Here is a 19,233-nt window from a genome sequence, read left to right on the forward strand (position 1 = left end):
GACAACAGGCTGAGGTGCAGAAGGGTGGGTGAGAGCAGCTGCCACAGATAGGGCTCTAACATTTCCTGCCAACCAGGTCAGCCTCACTGCCCAGGGCGCTGAAGAGGCCTGCATCAGGGGCAGCATGTGGCCCAGAGGCCGTGGTGGCAAAGGTCATTTCCCAACCTCCTCTGCTGACAATTTTATATCATGTAATTCCTAAGGCCATAAGAGCAATTTTTTGTTCTGCGAAATCATTTCACAGTCCTCATTCTACAGAATTCTACACATGGGGGAGAGCTGCATTATCCAATAAGCTATGTTCTACTTCACAGAATAAATGCATTCCAGTAAAATCCACTTAAGGCAAGGTTTATGGAAAGTAAAGTCTATCATATTGTAGGCTATAGGTATAAAATGAGATATATCTATACAGAAAATTAAACAGTGTTGAGTCACAAACTTCAGGTGAAACCATGCCTAAGAAGGGGGCTGGTTCTTAGCACACTTACCTTGAAGCTGATGCCTAGAGGTTCTCTGATTGCTGGCAGCAAAGCTTGTTTCTCATGGTCCCTGCCTCCACTCCTGGCCCCTTCTAAGATCTACTCTGGCAAAGGATAGTTACCAGGTTTGTGGATTGGCCTGATTTTCTGTCCCGGAATGAGAATTTTGTCTGGCTCTTTCTGTTCCTTGTCCAGCATTTAGAATGGTCAGTGGTGTTATATGTCATTTCACAGTCTACTACCAACCATTACATCTACTTGGGACTGGACAGCAGAACGCTCACAAATCAACAGCAAACAACAGTAACGCGGCCATTTACTGTGGTCTTACTCTTTGCCAGGCACAATGTGCTTTACACATCATACCTTAAACAGTCAAGACACACAAAATAAACTTTCCATTTAATGATTTGGTGGGCTTGAAATTCCACGTTGACTTTTTACAGTATGATGAGCATTTTTATTTCTAAATTTAATATTAATTTAAATTTCATTAGGCAAGTATAGTAGGTAAGAAATACTCTCATTCTTTTATATGTCTGCTTACACTTATGCAGGGCACACAATAGGAGCTCAGGAATATATGTTAATGGAGCCACTTAAACAGCCTGTATTTGTTTTTAGATTTCTGTTTTATTGCTTGCCTGTCAGATTTAGTTTCTAAGCATTCCTTCTTTTTCACTTCTTTTCTGAGTGTCCTAAGGATATCCTTTCATGTCTGTAACTATAGGGAGAGGGTTAGAACAGTGGTGTGGATCTTCAAGGGAATTCACCAGCATAGTTTTGCTTGTTTTTCACCTGAAGACCCAAATGGACAGTTGCTGAAACCAGCACCTTAGTTATGGGGTTAGGGGAAGCACATTGCTGATCCATCTCCCAGAACCAGAAGTTATACCAAAATGCCTGGGTCCCCATCCCTCAAACTGCAAAACTGCAGGGTCGGTGTTTCCCAAATATAAAATGTGAAATTATTTAGAGATGTGTAATCCTTCTGTAGATGTACAGAGCAGCAGACTAGGCTATCTTTTGGTCAACCCAGATGACTCATAAGACCAGTCTGCCATAGAAATTTAGGCTTCATCTTCTGCAACTTCAAAAAATGTTCAAAATTATTCTTGATCAGAAAAAAGGAAAGACTCTATTTTTGATATGCTTGTGGCATCCACACAAAGGCAGCTTTCTGATCCCACACTAAGGGTTACATTATACCTCCAGTCATGCGCTTTCCCATGTAACACTCAAAACTACATTTGGTATGGATTTAACTTGCCATTTTGAACATCAGAGCAAGTTCCAAGACATTGGTTTTTCTTCCCCACTTCCTATTTAAAAAATAAAGGTTATAGAAAGCTAAAGTAACCAGTTCTGATCAACCAATATTAGATGAAGAAGGTTCAATTAAACTTAAAAGCCTTAGCTATGGAATGATTAATTTGACTTTTCTACTCGAAGTAAAAAGCACCAGTCTTAAGACCGAATAATAATACCTGTGTGTACCCGCATCACTAAAGTAGTAATAAAATAATGTTCTTTCCACTTAGTCTGTCTAGGGCTTCATTTAATGGGTCAGGGAGAATGTTCCTAGAGCAGTAAGTAATGAATAGAAAATACACCAACTCCCACATGCAGCAAGACTGATGAGAAATAGAGAGCTTCAGGATTAGCAATCTCCATCAACACGATAAACCCCCAGCTCCAACATCCTAATGTAGAATGTGCTTCAGAGGTATTCAGCAGCACACTGCCCTGTCTCTGGGGTCCTTAAAAGAAAGTTAAAAATGAACTATAATTCAGCTTAGGAAACTTGAGGTTTTTATTCAAAACAATTAGTTTTTTTGTTGTGAGAACTATCAATGTGCATAAACAAATTTAGAATATGTTAGGGAATTTCATGCCTCCTATTGAAGAAAATGCTGCTTATTCTCTACCACATGAAAAAGTACACATAATTAAGAGTAACCAGTAACCACAATGAAATACTGCCATATGAGATGAAAGCTCATTTTCCCCACAAAGAATGAATAAAGTAATTATAATACCATCTCACATAAATCTTTGGCTGCAGAATTTTGAAAGAGCTCACATTTAAAACTAGCTTTATAGCTATTCAAAGAGCCAAGTGATAATTTTATAGTTAAATTAGAAATGGATTTTACCTGATTAATTAAACTAATAGCACCATTTGAAAAATGTATTAAAGGATATTAGAAAACCAAACAACATTTGGAAAATGCTCTTTTTCTAGTAGCATAAATACATACCAGCCTATGCAATTTTTTTCTGATATGAAATAAATCTAAACCCATTAATTTTTATATAGTATTCATGTTGCTTCCTAGTTATTAAAAAAAAAAAAAAAAACAGAACACCCAACACCGAACAACACAAGAGTTCATGGACACTGAAAAGAAAAAAAAAAAAGAAAAGAAAAACAAAACAGCCAAAAAAGTACTAGTGCACGTCAGGTATCACTACTGACCACCCCCTGAATTTTCTTTCATAAGTCGGCCTCACACGCAGTGTTTGTTCTTGTTTTAGTTATGCTCTTTCATGAGACGTCCACCAGGCACCCAAGCCCCAGGGCTGTGAAGAGTATTAACTCAGAGGAGGGACAGTCAGGTCTTGGCCCCATGGTTCCCTGCACAGAGCAAGCATCATGACAAATCATGTCATGTTTCAGTTCTCTGGGGGTCAGAACACTTCGTGGTACACATGGTCATCCCCTCCCAGTGATTCTGTATCCAGGGGCCCCGTGGAACAGGCTGCAGTTGTGTATACCCGCCCTGCAAGCATCTTTGAAAAAGGGGGGTAGAAATATTAAGACTATTGAGCACGTAAAGTGCATGTAAAGTGCAACTAGTCTGAACTGAGATGTGCTGTGAGGGTAAAACAAGCACTCGATTATGAAGACCTGGCATGAAACACGTGAATGTAGAACACCTTACTAATAGTTTTCATACTGCTTACAAGTTTAAGTGATATTTTGGAACTATTGGGTCAAACAAATTATACTATTAAAATAAACATGTTTCTTTTCCTTTGTAATGTGGCTACTAGGAAGTTCATAATGACATGTGCCCTGCATTGACACTTCTACTGGAAAGTGCTGGCAGGGGTGCTTTGACATCAGACACTAAAGGATACAAGCAGGCGGGCCCTTGGCTCCCAGGAGGCCTTGACACAAACAGTTACAGCACCAGGCAGCAGCGACCAAGCAGTCACCAGGAGGGAGAGCAACAAGGCCAGCTTGCCTGTGGTCAGCAACCCCAAGCGGCAGGTGCTGTGTTTATCACTGGGGAGCTGGTGCTGGTGAGGGGGCCTTGCCAGGGGTCAAAGATCACCAAGGAAACAAGTCGATCAGACTCTGGAGCCCACACTCGCTCCCAATACCAGGTTGCCTCTCCCTGGATGTTCACTGAGCAGGCAAAGCTTCACCTTGTGTGGAACTGGAGACCATGGCATTCAAGCTGGAGTGTGAAAGGTAGAGGCCAGGGGGAAGTGGGCTTGGGGTGCTCTCCCATCTGAGAGGGGCAGGAAACGGGGGACCTTGAGGCTGGGGTTGGCCCAGAAGGGAAGGTGAGCACAGGGGCTGTAGATTTGGCTGGCAGGTGGGGAAGTGTGGACTGTAAGGCCACGGGTCATCCCAGGAGGGGACAGTGACACCGAAGGACCAGGAGGGGCAGAGCCTGGGTCCAGGGGCAGTACTTCAGGGAGCATGTGATGAGGACCTGGAGTGCGGAGGGCACGGGAAGGCAAAGAGGAAGGGAGGATGCTTGTGATGAGAATGTGGAGCCTGATGTAAGCTGAGGGTGATGTCAAAGATGAGTCAACTGTTTAGCTCATGTGTGAGACTATGGTGCAGTTGACAGAAACAAGGAAATCAAGGGGGGAGTGGGAAAAAAATAGCGTGAGAATAAGTATTTGCTATTTGTGGCTTCAGGTAAATGTCTCAAACTTTCCACTAGGACAGGAATGCTGTGAATAAATTATGATACTGAGACAGAAATGAAATAATGGGAAAGCAATTACTATGAGAGTGTCTTTAATTATAGTAATGGCTTTCTCTGGATAAATTCCCAGGAAAACAAGTCATGGGGGGAAAATCATCTCCAGGGTTCCCAAGATGAGACCATCTCAGCAGAGATTCCTAAAGCTTGTGTGGTGACCCCCAAACTAGCTGAATGTGCCGTCCTGGGCCTGGCTTACAGTCCTAGCTCCTGGCTTTCTTCTTCCTGTGCCCCTGCGGCCAGCCTAGGCTTTGCTACACTCATTGCTGGTTGGCACAGTGGCATCCTAGGTGGGGAGCAGTGCGGCTGCCTCGAGAGCTGGGTCCCACAGGGAGGCCTGGCCCAGCCAGGCTGCGGGGCTTGCTTTGTGACCCTGGTTGCTCCCTGAGATTTCCTGCTCAGCTAATACATACTCCCTGCCAGGCATGGGAAGGCTAACTTGGACCCTGCTGTGGGCATGGTGGTCAGGACCTCCACTTCCCATCACAGTGAGTGATGGCTCAGATGCTGCACACAGTGCGGTCCCAGCCTGCATATTCAATTGGAAGGGGACTGCTCTGGCTGTTTAAATTTTTCCCAGCCAAAGGACCCAAATGATTGATCTTTATTTGTATAGAGTATTTAAGGAACGTAAGGGTTAGCCTTTGTTTCTGTGATTTTTCAGATACAAAGGTGGATCACAGCATCTTTAAAAAGATCTATCAATTTCTAAGGCTCCACTTACAGACCCACATTTGCATTTCATCATATTCTTTCTTACCTAGGTCATTTCCCAACTTCAGAGGCAGGTTGAGAGGATTAATGACATCACGGAGGGATATAGTCCTATGCAGCCTGGAAAGGCATTCCCTCTGAAAAGAAATCAGCTTACAATTCAGAATTGCTGACTAAGAATGGCCCGTAAGGCACATAAAGGATGACTGCTTTTGCTGGGGGGCAGTTTATAAAAGTGAACAGGTCACATGAAGGGAAATCCTTCTAAAAGAAGTGCTCTGATGCAGAGGTGGCAGTGGGGGCAGAGACCTAGCCACCCTGGTTGATCTTCAGGTCACTTCAGGCACTGACAGAGTTAGGTCATTTACACCACCACAGAGACTCCCCTGGGAAAAAGTGCCTGCAGTTGTAGGCTCCACAGCTGACTTCTATGTGTTCCAGGAATGCACTTATGCATTTGTAATGGCACTAAGGCATCTGGTCCAAGCAGAGCAGCTGAGAGACAGAAGTGTCTCCAGTCCTAGGTCTTAAGAGATCAGAAAGACTCCAAAACTGCAAAGGACCCGAGAAACATGGGTGCGGTCTTCTGGGCATCTTTTTGAGGTATTTCATCATGTGTTCTCATCCTTCTCACACTAACATGCTGGCTAGTTCACTGAGACAGCGTCGTTAACGGGGCCTGGCTCGTGCTGAGATACCCCACCCAGACCAGTGGCTGACCACTTGAATTCTACAGGAGTCTCTGAGTCTCCCCACTTGACTGCCTCATCCTGCTTGATGTTCAGAAGCCTACGCACTAAACAGAATGCCACATTCCACTTTCAGGGGCAAATCTTTTCATACTTAAGACTGCAAATCTTGAAATACAAGGCTAAGATCACATTTCACATGTTTTTGAAGGAAACTACCTGATCATTAGTTTGATGTGGTCATGCTAGTGACCAAGTTCAAAAATATTTCTCTATACATCTGGGTGAAATTCAGATAGTAAAGGAGATATGGGATCCCCCCCCCCCCCCCCTTTTTGGTGGTAACTTGAAAGATTAAGACAAATGAGATGTGAAAATGGGCTTTTGCACCCTACCCCAGACTTGGGGGATGGGCTGGGGCAGGCAGAGGCATGGAGGAAACAGCTCCAGTCTGGAAGCCAGGGAAGCCAACCTCTCTGCACCCTAGTTTCTTATGCTGAAATACCAGGGGCAGAATAGAAGATTTCTTTATGGCCCTTTCCAGCTCAAAGTTCTGTGACTTTGAATTAGCAGTTGTTGCATTTATCAAGCTATTTTTGTCTTGCTACCAATGAAACTTTTGTCATTTTATTTCTCATTATTGATTTTTATGGTATGAAATGTTCAGTAAAGAAGAGAATGCACTTAATAATAAAATGCTATTATTTTATAAAGTGGGCCAAGTGGTAAGGATTCTACTGACTTGTGCTGAGAATTGGGGGGGGGGGGGTGATGCTGCTTGATTTCTGAAAACTACCCATGCGGCTCCAAACAGCTCTAGGGCCCCACAAAAAGCACAACAGACAGTAGCAGGCCAACTCCTCTCTGGATCAGAGAATAAATGACTGTTTTGAAGGCACATTAATTAGGCCAAGGGGACATGTTTAGCAATTATTTCATCCTGTAATGGCAAGCAACCGTCCAAAAGGCTGAATGTATGTCCATTAAGCTCTGGCTCTTTATAGGATGTCCTGCTGTTTGCTAAACTTTAGCCTGGCCCATCTACTCTTTCTTGGTGCATAGCTATCATTTTCTTACTAATTTACTAATTAGAAATACGGAGCTAATGATCAGGAAAGGAATATGCGTAATTTCACGTTCTTCACAGTGTCTGGAATGCATTGCTGGCATCCAAAAATTTTAAAATAAACAGAGTGGAAATATTTTATTTAGCCATATGGATGAATAATCACTTGCTAAATTGGAAGGAATGTGAATACGGCAGTCATTTAAACAAAGTCCATTATTATCCAAAGGCTACTTTTGGGTATTTATCACCAGTGTTAATGGGGGTAAGAGAAGTGTGATAATTTTAGGACATCTGGTGCATTAAAAGGCAGACCTCCAGATTCTATGCAATATCTTCAATTTCTACAATTTTAAAAAAATGATACTTTCAGGATACTCAATAACTTGAAGCTGATATATCCTAGCTTAGAAACACTAATTATCCTGAACAAGTAAATTCAACACATTTTTTTCTAGTGACAAGATGATCCCACTTTTCATCCACAGTCTGTGACCTAGTAGATGTTCATGTTACAACCCAAGTAGGGGAAAACCATACTTTATCCAGCTTTTAGGTTTAAGCACAATAAAGGCAAAAAGTATCATTGTAATACAAACCTCACCTACACATAGCAGTTACTGGAAGAAAAGCTCATTAGGTTTCAACCTGGAAAATGTTCAACACAATGAAGAAAACACAGAATCATGTTACATATTAGAGAACTATTTTAACAATGACAGCCACACTTTCCTGGGAAAATACACTTGGCCAAAAGTATTTTTTCCTTTTTCCCCCTGAAAATAAAGATGTGGCCCAAAATGCAGGCCCTGGACAGTTATAATTAAAGCAAAGGCGAGGCATCTTTTTAAAAGAATAGCTAAAATTTCTTCACTGAAGTGTGTTAGGAATGCCAAACTGAAACAAAAGGAACCAGAAAAAAGGGCTTTGGATTAATAACTAGGTTGAATTACTTAATATTAAGAACAACAGAACAAGGGGATACCAATTTTCAAGTGATACAATATTTTGAACATGACAGTTGCATTGTGCTTTAACATTTCATGATCCAAAGGTGACTATAACTTAATTGAAGAACTCTTAGGCTATACTTACAAAGACCAAGCATCATGCAAGGTTGGCCAGGGTCAGAGTATTTTGTGGAGACATTGGCAGAACATTAGTATTTGGAAGGATATTTTCTAGGAGATGGGCAAGTGATAGGGAATGCTGGGTGATGCAGTCACATAGAACACCCTGCAAACCAAGTCTGGAGCAGATGTGTTTTAATGAAAATAGTTCAGCCTGGGACATGCTTTCCCAGTTAGGAGCAATCTGGAAGGCTGGATTTGGGGCTATGCGTGTGCATGCTTAGTCACGTCCGACTGTGCAACCTCATGGACTGTAGCCACCTCATGGACTGTGGCCACCAGGCTCCCCTGTCCATGGAATCTCCCAGGCAAGAATACTGGAGTGGCTATTCCCAGGCAAAATGAGCTCCTCAGGGCTTCTCTTCCTTGCCTCTCCAGTCATACTTCATGTTTTCTTGGTGCTTTCTGGACAACCCTGCTGCTCAGTCTTAATGACTGAGTAATGACAAAGTAATGACTTCCCTGTCTCTGTGGGCTCAAGCAATTGGTGGGCGGCTTGCACACCAGGGAAGCCACCCAGGGGCTCCATGCATTAGATGGCTGATGGGCAAAATGAATTTTGAGGTCCCCTCCAATCTTGATTTACAGACAGTTTATGAGTATTTGACTTGAGGAATAGTTAATGAAAGGGCAGAAGGATCTCTAGATGTTGTCATTCTCTAAAACGTATCAGGGATTAGTTGCTCTTAAAATACTATTGAGGACTTCCCTGGTGGTTCCAGTGGTTAAGAATCTACCTGTCAATGCAGGGGACATGGGTTCAATCCCTGGTCCAGAAAGATTCCCAATGCCATGGGGCAACTAAAGCCCATGTGCAGAACCTGTGCTCTGCAACAAGAAAATCCACTGCAACGAGAAGCCTTTTGCACCGCAACTAGAGTAGCTCCCACTCACTGCGACTGGAGAAAGCCCATGCACCACAATGAAGACCCAGCACAGCCAAAAATATGAATAAATAAATAAATAAATTTTAAAATAACAACAAACCACTACTGATCATTAGAGCTTATACTACTAAATTCTGGAACTGAGAAATGTGAATAAATTTTTCTTGTCTCCATAAATCTTAACCTACAAATAAATGTATAAATATAATATACATACACTGCCAAGTAACTATGCTCAATTTATATTATGATTCGGTAGTTTCATATTAGGTAGATAATGTTTATATACAAATCAAACTTGGGCTGACATATAGCATTTTGAAACTGGAAACTCAATTCTGTAAGTTCTCTGGTCCAGCTCCTTTCTATATTGTCATCTCAGTGAACTGTTTACACACTGGCTACTCCCATTCCAAAGCCTACTTTTGCAAAAAAAAACATTTTATAAGCAATCCATCCACACGCCAGTACAAATTGTTACAGGTACAAGTAGAGAGTTATAAAACAGTTGTTAATATTCCCTACCCTATAACTATGGCCAAAAAATACTTCTAAAATAGGCTAAAAGCTACTGGCAGCTGTTTCTAAGACAGAAATATCAGAGGTTGTTGCTAGTTTTATATTGGAACTGATACAATCTATTAGGGAAATAGCTTTTTGAATTGGGAAAACTCATATCCTCCTTTCAAGGTCAAGGTCCAAGTCTTAAAATATCTTGTGTTCTCAGCAACTTAGTACTGTTCCCAAACAGAAATGATGAAATATGTAATAAAGCAGCTAAATTAGCACTCCCATCCAGAGTATGCACCAGGTAAATCAGTACATAAAAGCCCTTAGTAGTAAAGTCTGGCTCTACTTCAAATAAATTTGATTTATTCTAAAATGAAAAAGAAATCACCAAACTTTCATGCACTTTACTTCTTGTTTATCACTAAATCATAACAAATTTCTTGAGCTCAGTTCAGGAAAGACACTGTAACAATTCCTCCCAAGGATAAAACCTCAGAAACAAAAAAGCTGCCAAGACTCCTTCCTCCTGTGAGAAATTATGACAGAAGAGAAAAAAGCTGCACATTATGGATGTAAGGACCAAGCCATGATAAATCTGCCTAGTTAATCAGAAGAGAACCAGACCTAGTAGATGCTGTGTTTCCAAGGTCAGGTTGACCCTGGCTTGCCCCTGGTCCTTCAGGGAGCCTGCACACATTATTCGGTAGCCTTGCTGGCTGCACAGGTGTGTCACTGGGAGAAAATATTGAACATTCACATATATGTTCAAAGTGATGGGAAAGAAATGTCATATGAGTAAAGAAAAAGCTCATATACTGCAAATAACACCGTCTTCTCTATGCCTCCCTAACAGGGAGCTTAAGACAAATTTTCGGGTGTAATCACAGTGACTGTCCTAACTTCTTAAACGGGTATGTCTATAATCTTTTCTTCTTAATTCTATTTCCTGTTCTAATTTTCATTTCATACACACACACACAATACACAGTATGTAAATACAAATACACAGTATGTAAATACAAATTGTTTTTCTGGTGTGAGAGGGTTTGATGTTTTAAGAACATTTTAATAAAGAGGAAGTACATACAACTAAATCAATATATAATTTAGATGTGTTAAAGCATTTATATTCAAACTACATTAGGGCAAGCAATCCATTTTGGAGTTTAAGATTATACATAATGTGGATTCTACTTTTAGTACATAATTTTCATACTTTATTTGAATACAGGGTATTTACTTTGAACATTGATATCTTACAAGAAAGCTGATTCCCCTTAACTAAATATTAGGTTCAAGATGGTTTGTTATTAATATATTCCTAAGTGTGACTGAATAAGAGCTGACAGAATCTAAAGCTCTGATTTTACAGTGGAAGCCATTGGGGAATGGGTTTAATTTTGAAAAAAATGTTGTTAAAAAATTTTAAGTTAACTATTTCAAGCATGAAAAACAGCAAAGCAAATATAAAACAAACACCCAGATGTCTACTACCCCTAGTTTTGTTAAATGAAATTGAATTCTGAACAATATGGGTTTGGAATGGGTTCACTAATAATGTGGCTTTTTTTTCAATGCTAAACACTACATACAGTACTGCACAACTGGTGTTTGGTCAAATCCATGGATGTAGAACTGCAGATATGGAGGAACTACATATGTGGAGGGCTGATGTAAGTTATACACAGAGTTTTGATTGCACAGGGGATCAGTGTCTCCAAACCCCAGGTTATCCAAGGATCAGCTGCGTTAACATTTTGTCTTATTTGTTTTAGAATTCTCTTTCTTTTTAAAGAAACAGAGCTGGATTTTACGCCCCAATTCCTTTTTCTCCACCTGAACCCTGTAGATGTAACCAACTATCCTGAATCTGTCTTTTATCATTTCAATAAAAAATTTTACCGTTCTTGTGTGTGTCTCTACCAAAAAATAAATTATAGCCTCAACTTGCATACTTTAACACTTATACTATAGTATCATACTGGGTTTATCATTCTGCAAACATTTGTAGAGATTTATCTGTTGCTATAGATAGTGCTAATGCACTTACTTTAACCCTTCTATGTAGTTTCACTGTGAATGTACCACATTTAACCACTTCTCTACCAATGAGTACTCAGTATTTCCCCCTAATATTTTATTATAAATAATGCTGTCATTTATTCACCCTCCTACAGAATGGTTTTTTCAGCTTGACCTCAAGACAATCAGTGTTTCTCTGGGTTGCTCACTCCCCACATTTGACAATCAAGCCCTGGCCATGAAATATTTCTCTCACTGCTCCCTCTTCTCCACTGCCCACTACCAATGAATAGTACAAGCTATTATATCTAGACTCCTACCCTCCTCACAGCCCTCTCAGGTGCCAGGCTCCTCCACTTTAAATCAATCCCTCACCCAGTTGCCTGCTGTAAGAATGCATTTAAAAGTCCAAACTAGCCATGCCATGCCCCATAATCCCTCCCACTGCATGGGGAACACAAGTTCCCCAAACCAGGCCTGTGTTTCTCTCTGGTCTTGTCTTCTTGCAGAATCCCCCTTCTGCTGATAGCTCTGCCCCTAGATCCCATGCTGTCTCTGAGCCTCTGCCTGCGACTGGAAATATATCCCCTCTGTACCCAGCCAATGCCTCCTGAACTTTTAGGCCGCCTTTGGTTTCACACTGACCAGAGAACTTCCTTACCCATCAGTTGTGCTCCCGGTGCAACCTCCACTGAGTTTGGCACTTGCACTGCTCACTGACATTCACAGCAGATCACTTGTGCTCCACTGGAATCAAAGTGCTACATGAGGGCAGGGACTTTTATTTATTTTACATCTCCAATTACCTGGAGAAGTGTCTGAGATACTAACAGGCATTCAGACACTGGCTGAACTGAAGGGGCAGGTAGCCAATCCATTAAGTACAGTTTATTTTCATAACAAAGGAAACCAAATCTATTTAAAATGAGTAATTACTGTGGAGTATGTAATGAAAAATAATGTATTCAACCCTTTGTGAACAAGACATCTGTTAGCTGATGCTTGCTCACTAAGGAGTACAATGCATGAGACCAGAAGAGATGACTGGAGCACTGCGAGTGCCTCCTGAGTCATCAGAATAACTTGTGCAAGCCATCGTCACAGTTGTGAGCACTGTGTCATCATCTCCCACCTAGACCTCCTCAAGTCCTTCACAATGCCACCACACACAGGCAGAGTCTAGATGGTTTTCAACATCTCCTCCAAGACAAGATCACATTTTGTACCCACCTGTGACCAGCTCCCTTACTTCTGCATCAATAGATTTTCTCAACAGTCGCAACAGGGCAGGTATTCCGCCAACATTCTTCATTGCTATTTTATTTTCATCTGTAGACTTGCCGAAAACAAGGTTTCGGAGGGCACCACAAGCATTCTTCTGAACTTCCAAAACTCTGTGGTCCAAAAGGTCAACCAGATGCTTGATTCCCCCTAACCTACACACCTAGAATGAAAAATATTAAGTACCAGGCCTAAGTGACATGTGGTCAATCAAAGGTCAAACAAAAGACTATTATGGAAAGATCATGGAAAACAGAATGACTTCAGATCATTTCAAAAGGATACTTTTTATTCTAAGAAAACATGTTTTATAAATTTTAAGGACACTCTCTAAGATGAAGCTCTTTTCACAGGTTCATGGCTTAAAGAAAGGAAGGGAGACCCCGGGTAGATTAAGGGCCACACGCAGGCAGCAGAGTCACACATCAGCCTCTGAACATACACAGGGATCACACTGTTTCTGAGTGAAATGCACAGATACACGAGCACAACAAAGCTACGCAGGGTTGAAGAAAACACAGGAGGGGAGTTCTGACTGAAGTTATTGGCTTTCTAGAATTGTGTCTCTGGGTGACTCTCCTCTTCTAAATTTTCTTCCATTTGTCACTTCATTAGTATATCATATGACTATTTTGGTGCTTTATCTGCAGCATCCACCTTTAGGTCTGTAACTGTGTGTTGTTCTAAATTTTAAGGGATGAAAAAAACAAACGCTGCATGACACTGCAGGGGGAAAAATGGCTTAAAATGTGAAATCCAGCCAAAACCAGTGATTCACTATTTTCAATAAAAGCCCCAAATGCTTAAAATCTGAAATAAAATATTCATATATGTTCAGAATTAGTAATGGCTATAAATCCTTTACTTAATTATGTGTTGGCACCAATCTTGACCAGAATCTCATAAAATACGTGAGCTCACAAGTACATATTATAATTTGTATCTAATAGATTTACAGAAAATACTTTCAAAACTGCAGGTTAAATTGATTTTGCTTCATGTTTTATAAATAAGGTAATGAGTGGACACATGATTTGAAAAAGCTAAATGTATTTTCAGAAATATCCTCATTGCAGCTTTTCCCAAGAAATGTTGAAATGCATAGTTGAGAAGTAAAAGAGTAACTGGTATCAAAACATCGTTCTGAAAACGCCTCTAGACGCACTGGACCATTTCTCAAGCACGCAGGCATGCAGCTGCTAAGGAGAAAGGTACTGCTCCCCACTCCCCGTTCCCCGCCTGCTGTCTCGGGCATCCCAGGCGCTGCTCCTCTACCTCCATCTTCACTTTGTTGTCGCCAAAGCACAGGTGCTGCAGGTAGGCTGCTGCGTTTGCCTGAACTGATGGGAACTGGTGCTGCAGCATGTGAATGACTTCAGGCAACTCAGGATCACGCCAGGCAAACTCCCTGCAAGAGAAAAACACGGCCTCAGAAAGGAAGGCGCGGGGTCTGTCATAGACTGAACGAAACATCTGTCAAAAGAAAAGAGTGGAGACCACAATAGGATGTTACAAAAATCCTAAAAAATAAATAAATTTTAAAAATATACATAAATAATATTTTTCCACTGATGAACATATCACAGATACTTATGATCTTAAAGAAATCATGATGCACAGAAAGATTCAGGGGTACAAAGGAGATTCTTAATATGAGTTACATTTCCATTTTTGTTTTCCTTCTGATTCTAATTTTATGCCTTTCTGCCTCTGCAAGAAATTTGCAGGTGCGAGTACAAGTGCACTTCAGCTAGGAGAGAAGATGTCACGTCTGGGGAGGGAGGAAGAAGGCTAGTGGAAATACTGCATGCCTGCTGGTTTGTAAGAAATTTAATATATATTGTTGCTCTTGATTATAATAAATATAAAACATGATAAAAAAATTTTTTCCCAGTAATCCTATATCCAGAGAAAACCACTGTTTGTTTCCTGTTGGTCTTTTTTCAACATACCAAGTGTGCACATGTGTGTGTACAGAATTTTTAAAAACTGTATTATTAAGTAGCATGTAATATTTCCTGAGCACCTATTCTGTTCCAGGCACTATTCTAGGCATTTTATGTATGTTAATGCATTTATACTTAAAGCAGTCTTTCAGATTTGGAGGGCTGAAGCAGAAGAGCTAAGCAACTTGCCTAAAGACACCTAGGTAGTCAACAGCCGAGCAACATTTGAACCCAGGCATCAGCTTTCAGGTGGGCTTTCCTGATGGCTCAGCGGTAAAGAATCTGCCTGCAGTGCAGGAGATGTGAGTTCAATCCCTGGGGTGGGAAGATCCCCTGGAGAAACAAATGGCAACCCACTCCAGTATTCTTGCCCGGAGAATCCCATGGTAGTCCACGGGGTCGCGAAGAGTCAGACACGACAGAGCAAGCAAGCGATCAGCTTTCAGAGTCTGTGCCCTCACCCCTGTACTAGCCCCCTCCTTGGATAATGAGTACACAATCATACTAAATATACATACACATTTTCATACCATTTTTTAAAAAGATAATACCACATTGTCAGAATTTTCTGATGCCATTTAAATGGCTGTTTGGTATCCTTGTTAAATGTGATTTTATGCTTATGTTGCATAAAGGTAAGTTTCTTACAAATGGCTCACAAAGCAACACATTTGCAGACTTTGGTAACAGGATGGAGTAAACTGTTATAAACTGGTTCATCCACTTCAAAGGGGCAGGTCATTTCATACCTGCACACACACATTCATACCACCCATCAGTGAATTCCCACTACAGGCGCCACAGTAGGTGCTGGAGATATAAACATAAAGACATGATTTTATGTACAGGGTCATGTATGCCAAACTAAAAAAGCTTAGTCTTAAAACTCTAACATGAACTGTTACTGAGTTTATCTATGTCAGGTATTATGTCAAGAGCTTTACAGACATTATCTCACTTACCTTGACTGTTGCCCCGTGAGGTAGGCACTATCAAATAACATTAAATATAGACAGACAAGGAACCTGGGATTAGTAATTAAGAGGTGGAGTTCAGTGGTTCATGTGTTGTTCTCCCACACGGGAAAAGTAAGCTGGTGGAGGTTTTAAAGCAGAAGAGTGAGAGAATGCAATATGGTCACATTTATAAGGAAGATAACTCTGGTGGCCAAGTAGAGAATATACTAGAATCAGGAAGAACTGGTGGCAAGGAGACTATCCACCATCCCCACATTTGCCCAAAATAAAATAGGACCATCCTTGATTTTTCTCTTCCCTTTATCTTTCTCATCCAATCCACCTGCAAACTCTGTTAACTATCTCCAAAATATTTAATATAAATCCAACCCATCTATTCTTTCCACCTTGGCTGAACCAATTACATGCCACCTGGGCTCACTGTCCTTCAAATAGCACCCCTCCCCCATCTATTCTTAGGACAGAAACCAGATGATCTCCTTACTGAAAACTGAAGTCAAGGATGGGATGGAGGTTTCCAGTTTGGGGGACAGACGGACACTGAGAAAACCACAAATACCAAGGGAGGGAGGATAATGCAACAGAAAAGCACAGAATTTGGAGCTAGACTGCTATGTTTAAGTCCAAGGTCCTGTGATTAGGATGTGATTTTGAAAACCATTTATTTAGAACTCCAGTTTTCCCATCTGTAAAATAGGAACAATAAAACTATCATTTCTGACTTCTTCTTGGTTAAATTGTGGTGATTTATTTTAAAGTATCTTACATACTTAGAATTAGGATATACATTTTACTAACATTCATCAGCCCTGAAAAATGAACTATATACTAAGTAGGGGCAGTCTCTGTAAAAAGCAGATTTTCATTTATGCACTGAAACTATTGAAACTATGTTAACTATTTCTGATGAAAATCTGTCTACAGCTTACTATATAAATCTACAAGGTAATTAGCAGAGTGCAAGGAGTGTGATTTAATCTTTCCTTGAAGATTCAATCATTACAAATATACATTCTGTCCTCTTTAAATGGTCAAGATTTTCTAGTGTCCCAGGGTGTCACTAAGGCCAGACAACACAAAGGTTGGGCTCCAGTTGGAGATGGGGAGTTAGGCTCAGCTGGCACCTACTCCAAACTTGATTTTCAGCAGAAACTTATCTTGGAAAGACTGCTATCAATACATGGGCTGGCTGGATGGCAATTTCATTTGGGTATGATGGTCTTAGTTAACTGAGGGGGAAAGACTGGAATTTGGAGATGCAGAGCAGGATATTTGAGAGGAGAGGGCTATGCAGAGGAGATGCTACAAGTCTGTGTATGGCCTACTCATAAATCATTAGTTGAGCACTGGGCTGTATATATGCAGGTTTGGTGAAGAGCAGAATGAGAATTGGATACTTATCAGGTGATGTTGGACTTTCAGCCTAGTTACAGGGCAGACCTTACTGATCACCTCAGCATTTAGTCTCCACAAAGGCCATGTTTAGGAGTAACAACAATGCCACAGAGTAAGGGCCATGTGCTAGGGAGTAAAATAAATCTAAAATAGATCTGTCCTAGTAAGGAGCAGAATCAATTGTGCCGGATCAAAGCACTTGCCAGTAATTTAGTTATTTGCCACAACAAAGCTTAGAACCCTAAGAGGAGACAACACGGAGTGCCAACATCCACAACAATCACATCATCACACACAACAATTAGCATATAATTTAAAACTACATAGGAAACAGAAAAATGTGACTCTCAAAGATGAAAATAATAGAAACAGACTTACAGAAAACATAGATGTTGGAAAGATCAGAGGATTTTAAAATGCTTTTTATAAATATACTCAGCCATAACGCAAAAGATGTATTTAAGGAGTGAATAGATGGGGAATGTCATCAGAGACATGAAAACTATTAAAAAAAAAAAGCCAAATTAAAATGTCTGAAAAAAAAATTCACTGGATGGGCTTAACAACAGACTGGAGCCCATGGGAGAAAAAAACAGCAAATCTGAAGACAGATTAATAAAGTCTTATATGAAGAACACAGAGAAAAAAGACTTTTTAAAAGTGAGCAGAACTTCAGTAACCTGTGAGATGGTGTCAAGTTATTCTAGGAGAGGAGAGTGAATTTTGGGCCAGAAAAAAATATTTACAGAAATAATAGTTAACTATGTCCCAACTTTGGTAAAATCACCAACACATAAAGAATTTCAGTGAACCCCAAGCAGGTAAAATGTAATAAAAATACAACTAAGGCTTGTTAGAGTAAAACTGCTAAAGGTCAACAAAAAAGAGAAAAAATATGAAAGGCAGTCAGAGAAAAGATACATTATATTAATGAGAAAAATAATGCAAATGTTGGTTGATTTTGCATCAGAAACTATGGAAGTCTGAAGATAATGAACAACGTCCTTTAAAGCACTGAAAATGAAAGCTTATTAATCCTGAATCTTATAGCCAGCAAAAATATCCTTTAAAAATTAGTAAATAAAAACACTTTCAGATAAGTTAAAGATGAGAGAATGCGTTGCCAGCAGACATGCAACACAAGAAAAGCTAAAGAAAGTTTTTTGGGCTGAAGGGAAATGAGTTGAGATGAAAATTAGAATTTATAGGAAGATGTACAGGAAACTATAAATAATTATGTAGGTGAATAAAAAGATCATGTTTCTGACTTTATTTTTTTAAAAGACAACTGACTATTTACAGTAAAAATAGCAGTACCATATTATGGGTTTTACAATGTATATAGAAGTAAAATATTTGACAATAGCATAAAGATCAAAGCGATGGTAAATGGAATTATGCTGGTGAGTGTCAGAGCTGAAGCCCTCCTCAAAAAGAATAACATGAATTCTGTCTCACTGCCACTTTCCACAGTAAGTACTTTGTTCCTTCTTTCAGATGAATTATTTGTACCATTAATACATTTTGGCTCTAAACTAGATAATTATTAAAAAAAATTCATCCCTTATATATAGAAAACATCAATAATTTCTTTAGTCTTACAGGGAAAGTGTCAGGCTAACTATGATGTGGCATTAATGACAAAGTAGGTTTAGAAGTGAGTAAAAATATTACAGTTGTTATTTTTAAAACTAAAATTATCATGAGTTTTTACTTTGGTTTGAATATTCAAACTTTAAACTCACTTAGATTCCAGTTTTGACTAGAATAAATGCACCTATTATAAGATAATCATTTATTCATCTTACAAAATACATTATCAGTGAAGGTACACATAATCAAAGCTAGCCATAATAGTTTTATGCATCAGACTATGAAATTATCATACTATGAATAACTGAAGTGTATTATCAGACATGAAATCCTTGTTTATAATGAATCAATTCAAAACAGAGGTCAAAACTTAAGTCTTCAGGAATGCATACTAAACTCAAAGCTCTAATCACACTTCACTGATTTTCTGGATAGCTATTCTTTTCTCAGCAGGTTCAGCCAAGGTATGGTCTAAATTATCTACAATTCAAAAGTCTTTAGAGAATTTCTGTATCATCAGAGTGCCCTATTCTG

General features: G+C 39.9%; 1 protein-coding gene across 11 annotated transcripts in view; it reads right to left on the reverse strand.

Annotated features, from left to right (window-relative positions):
• The window catches only part of PKP4 (plakophilin 4), a 248,260-nt gene that overhangs the window by 27,685 nt on the left and 201,342 nt on the right, over positions 1-19,233 (reverse strand). For all 11 annotated transcript variants that reach the window (XM_061135252.1, XM_061135255.1, XM_061135253.1 and 8 more), the window contains 2 exons: positions 14,064-14,196; positions 12,738-12,951 (listed from right to left, as the gene is read on the reverse strand). In XM_061135252.1, the coding sequence (XP_060991235.1) occupies positions 12,738-12,951; positions 14,064-14,196 (347 nt within the window). The remainder of the gene's footprint in view (positions 1-12,737; positions 12,952-14,063; positions 14,197-19,233) is intronic.

Source organism: Dama dama, chromosome 33 (assembly GCF_033118175.1).
Source record: "Dama dama isolate Ldn47 chromosome 33, ASM3311817v1, whole genome shotgun sequence".
Lineage (NCBI taxonomy): Eukaryota > Metazoa > Chordata > Mammalia > Artiodactyla > Cervidae > Dama > Dama dama.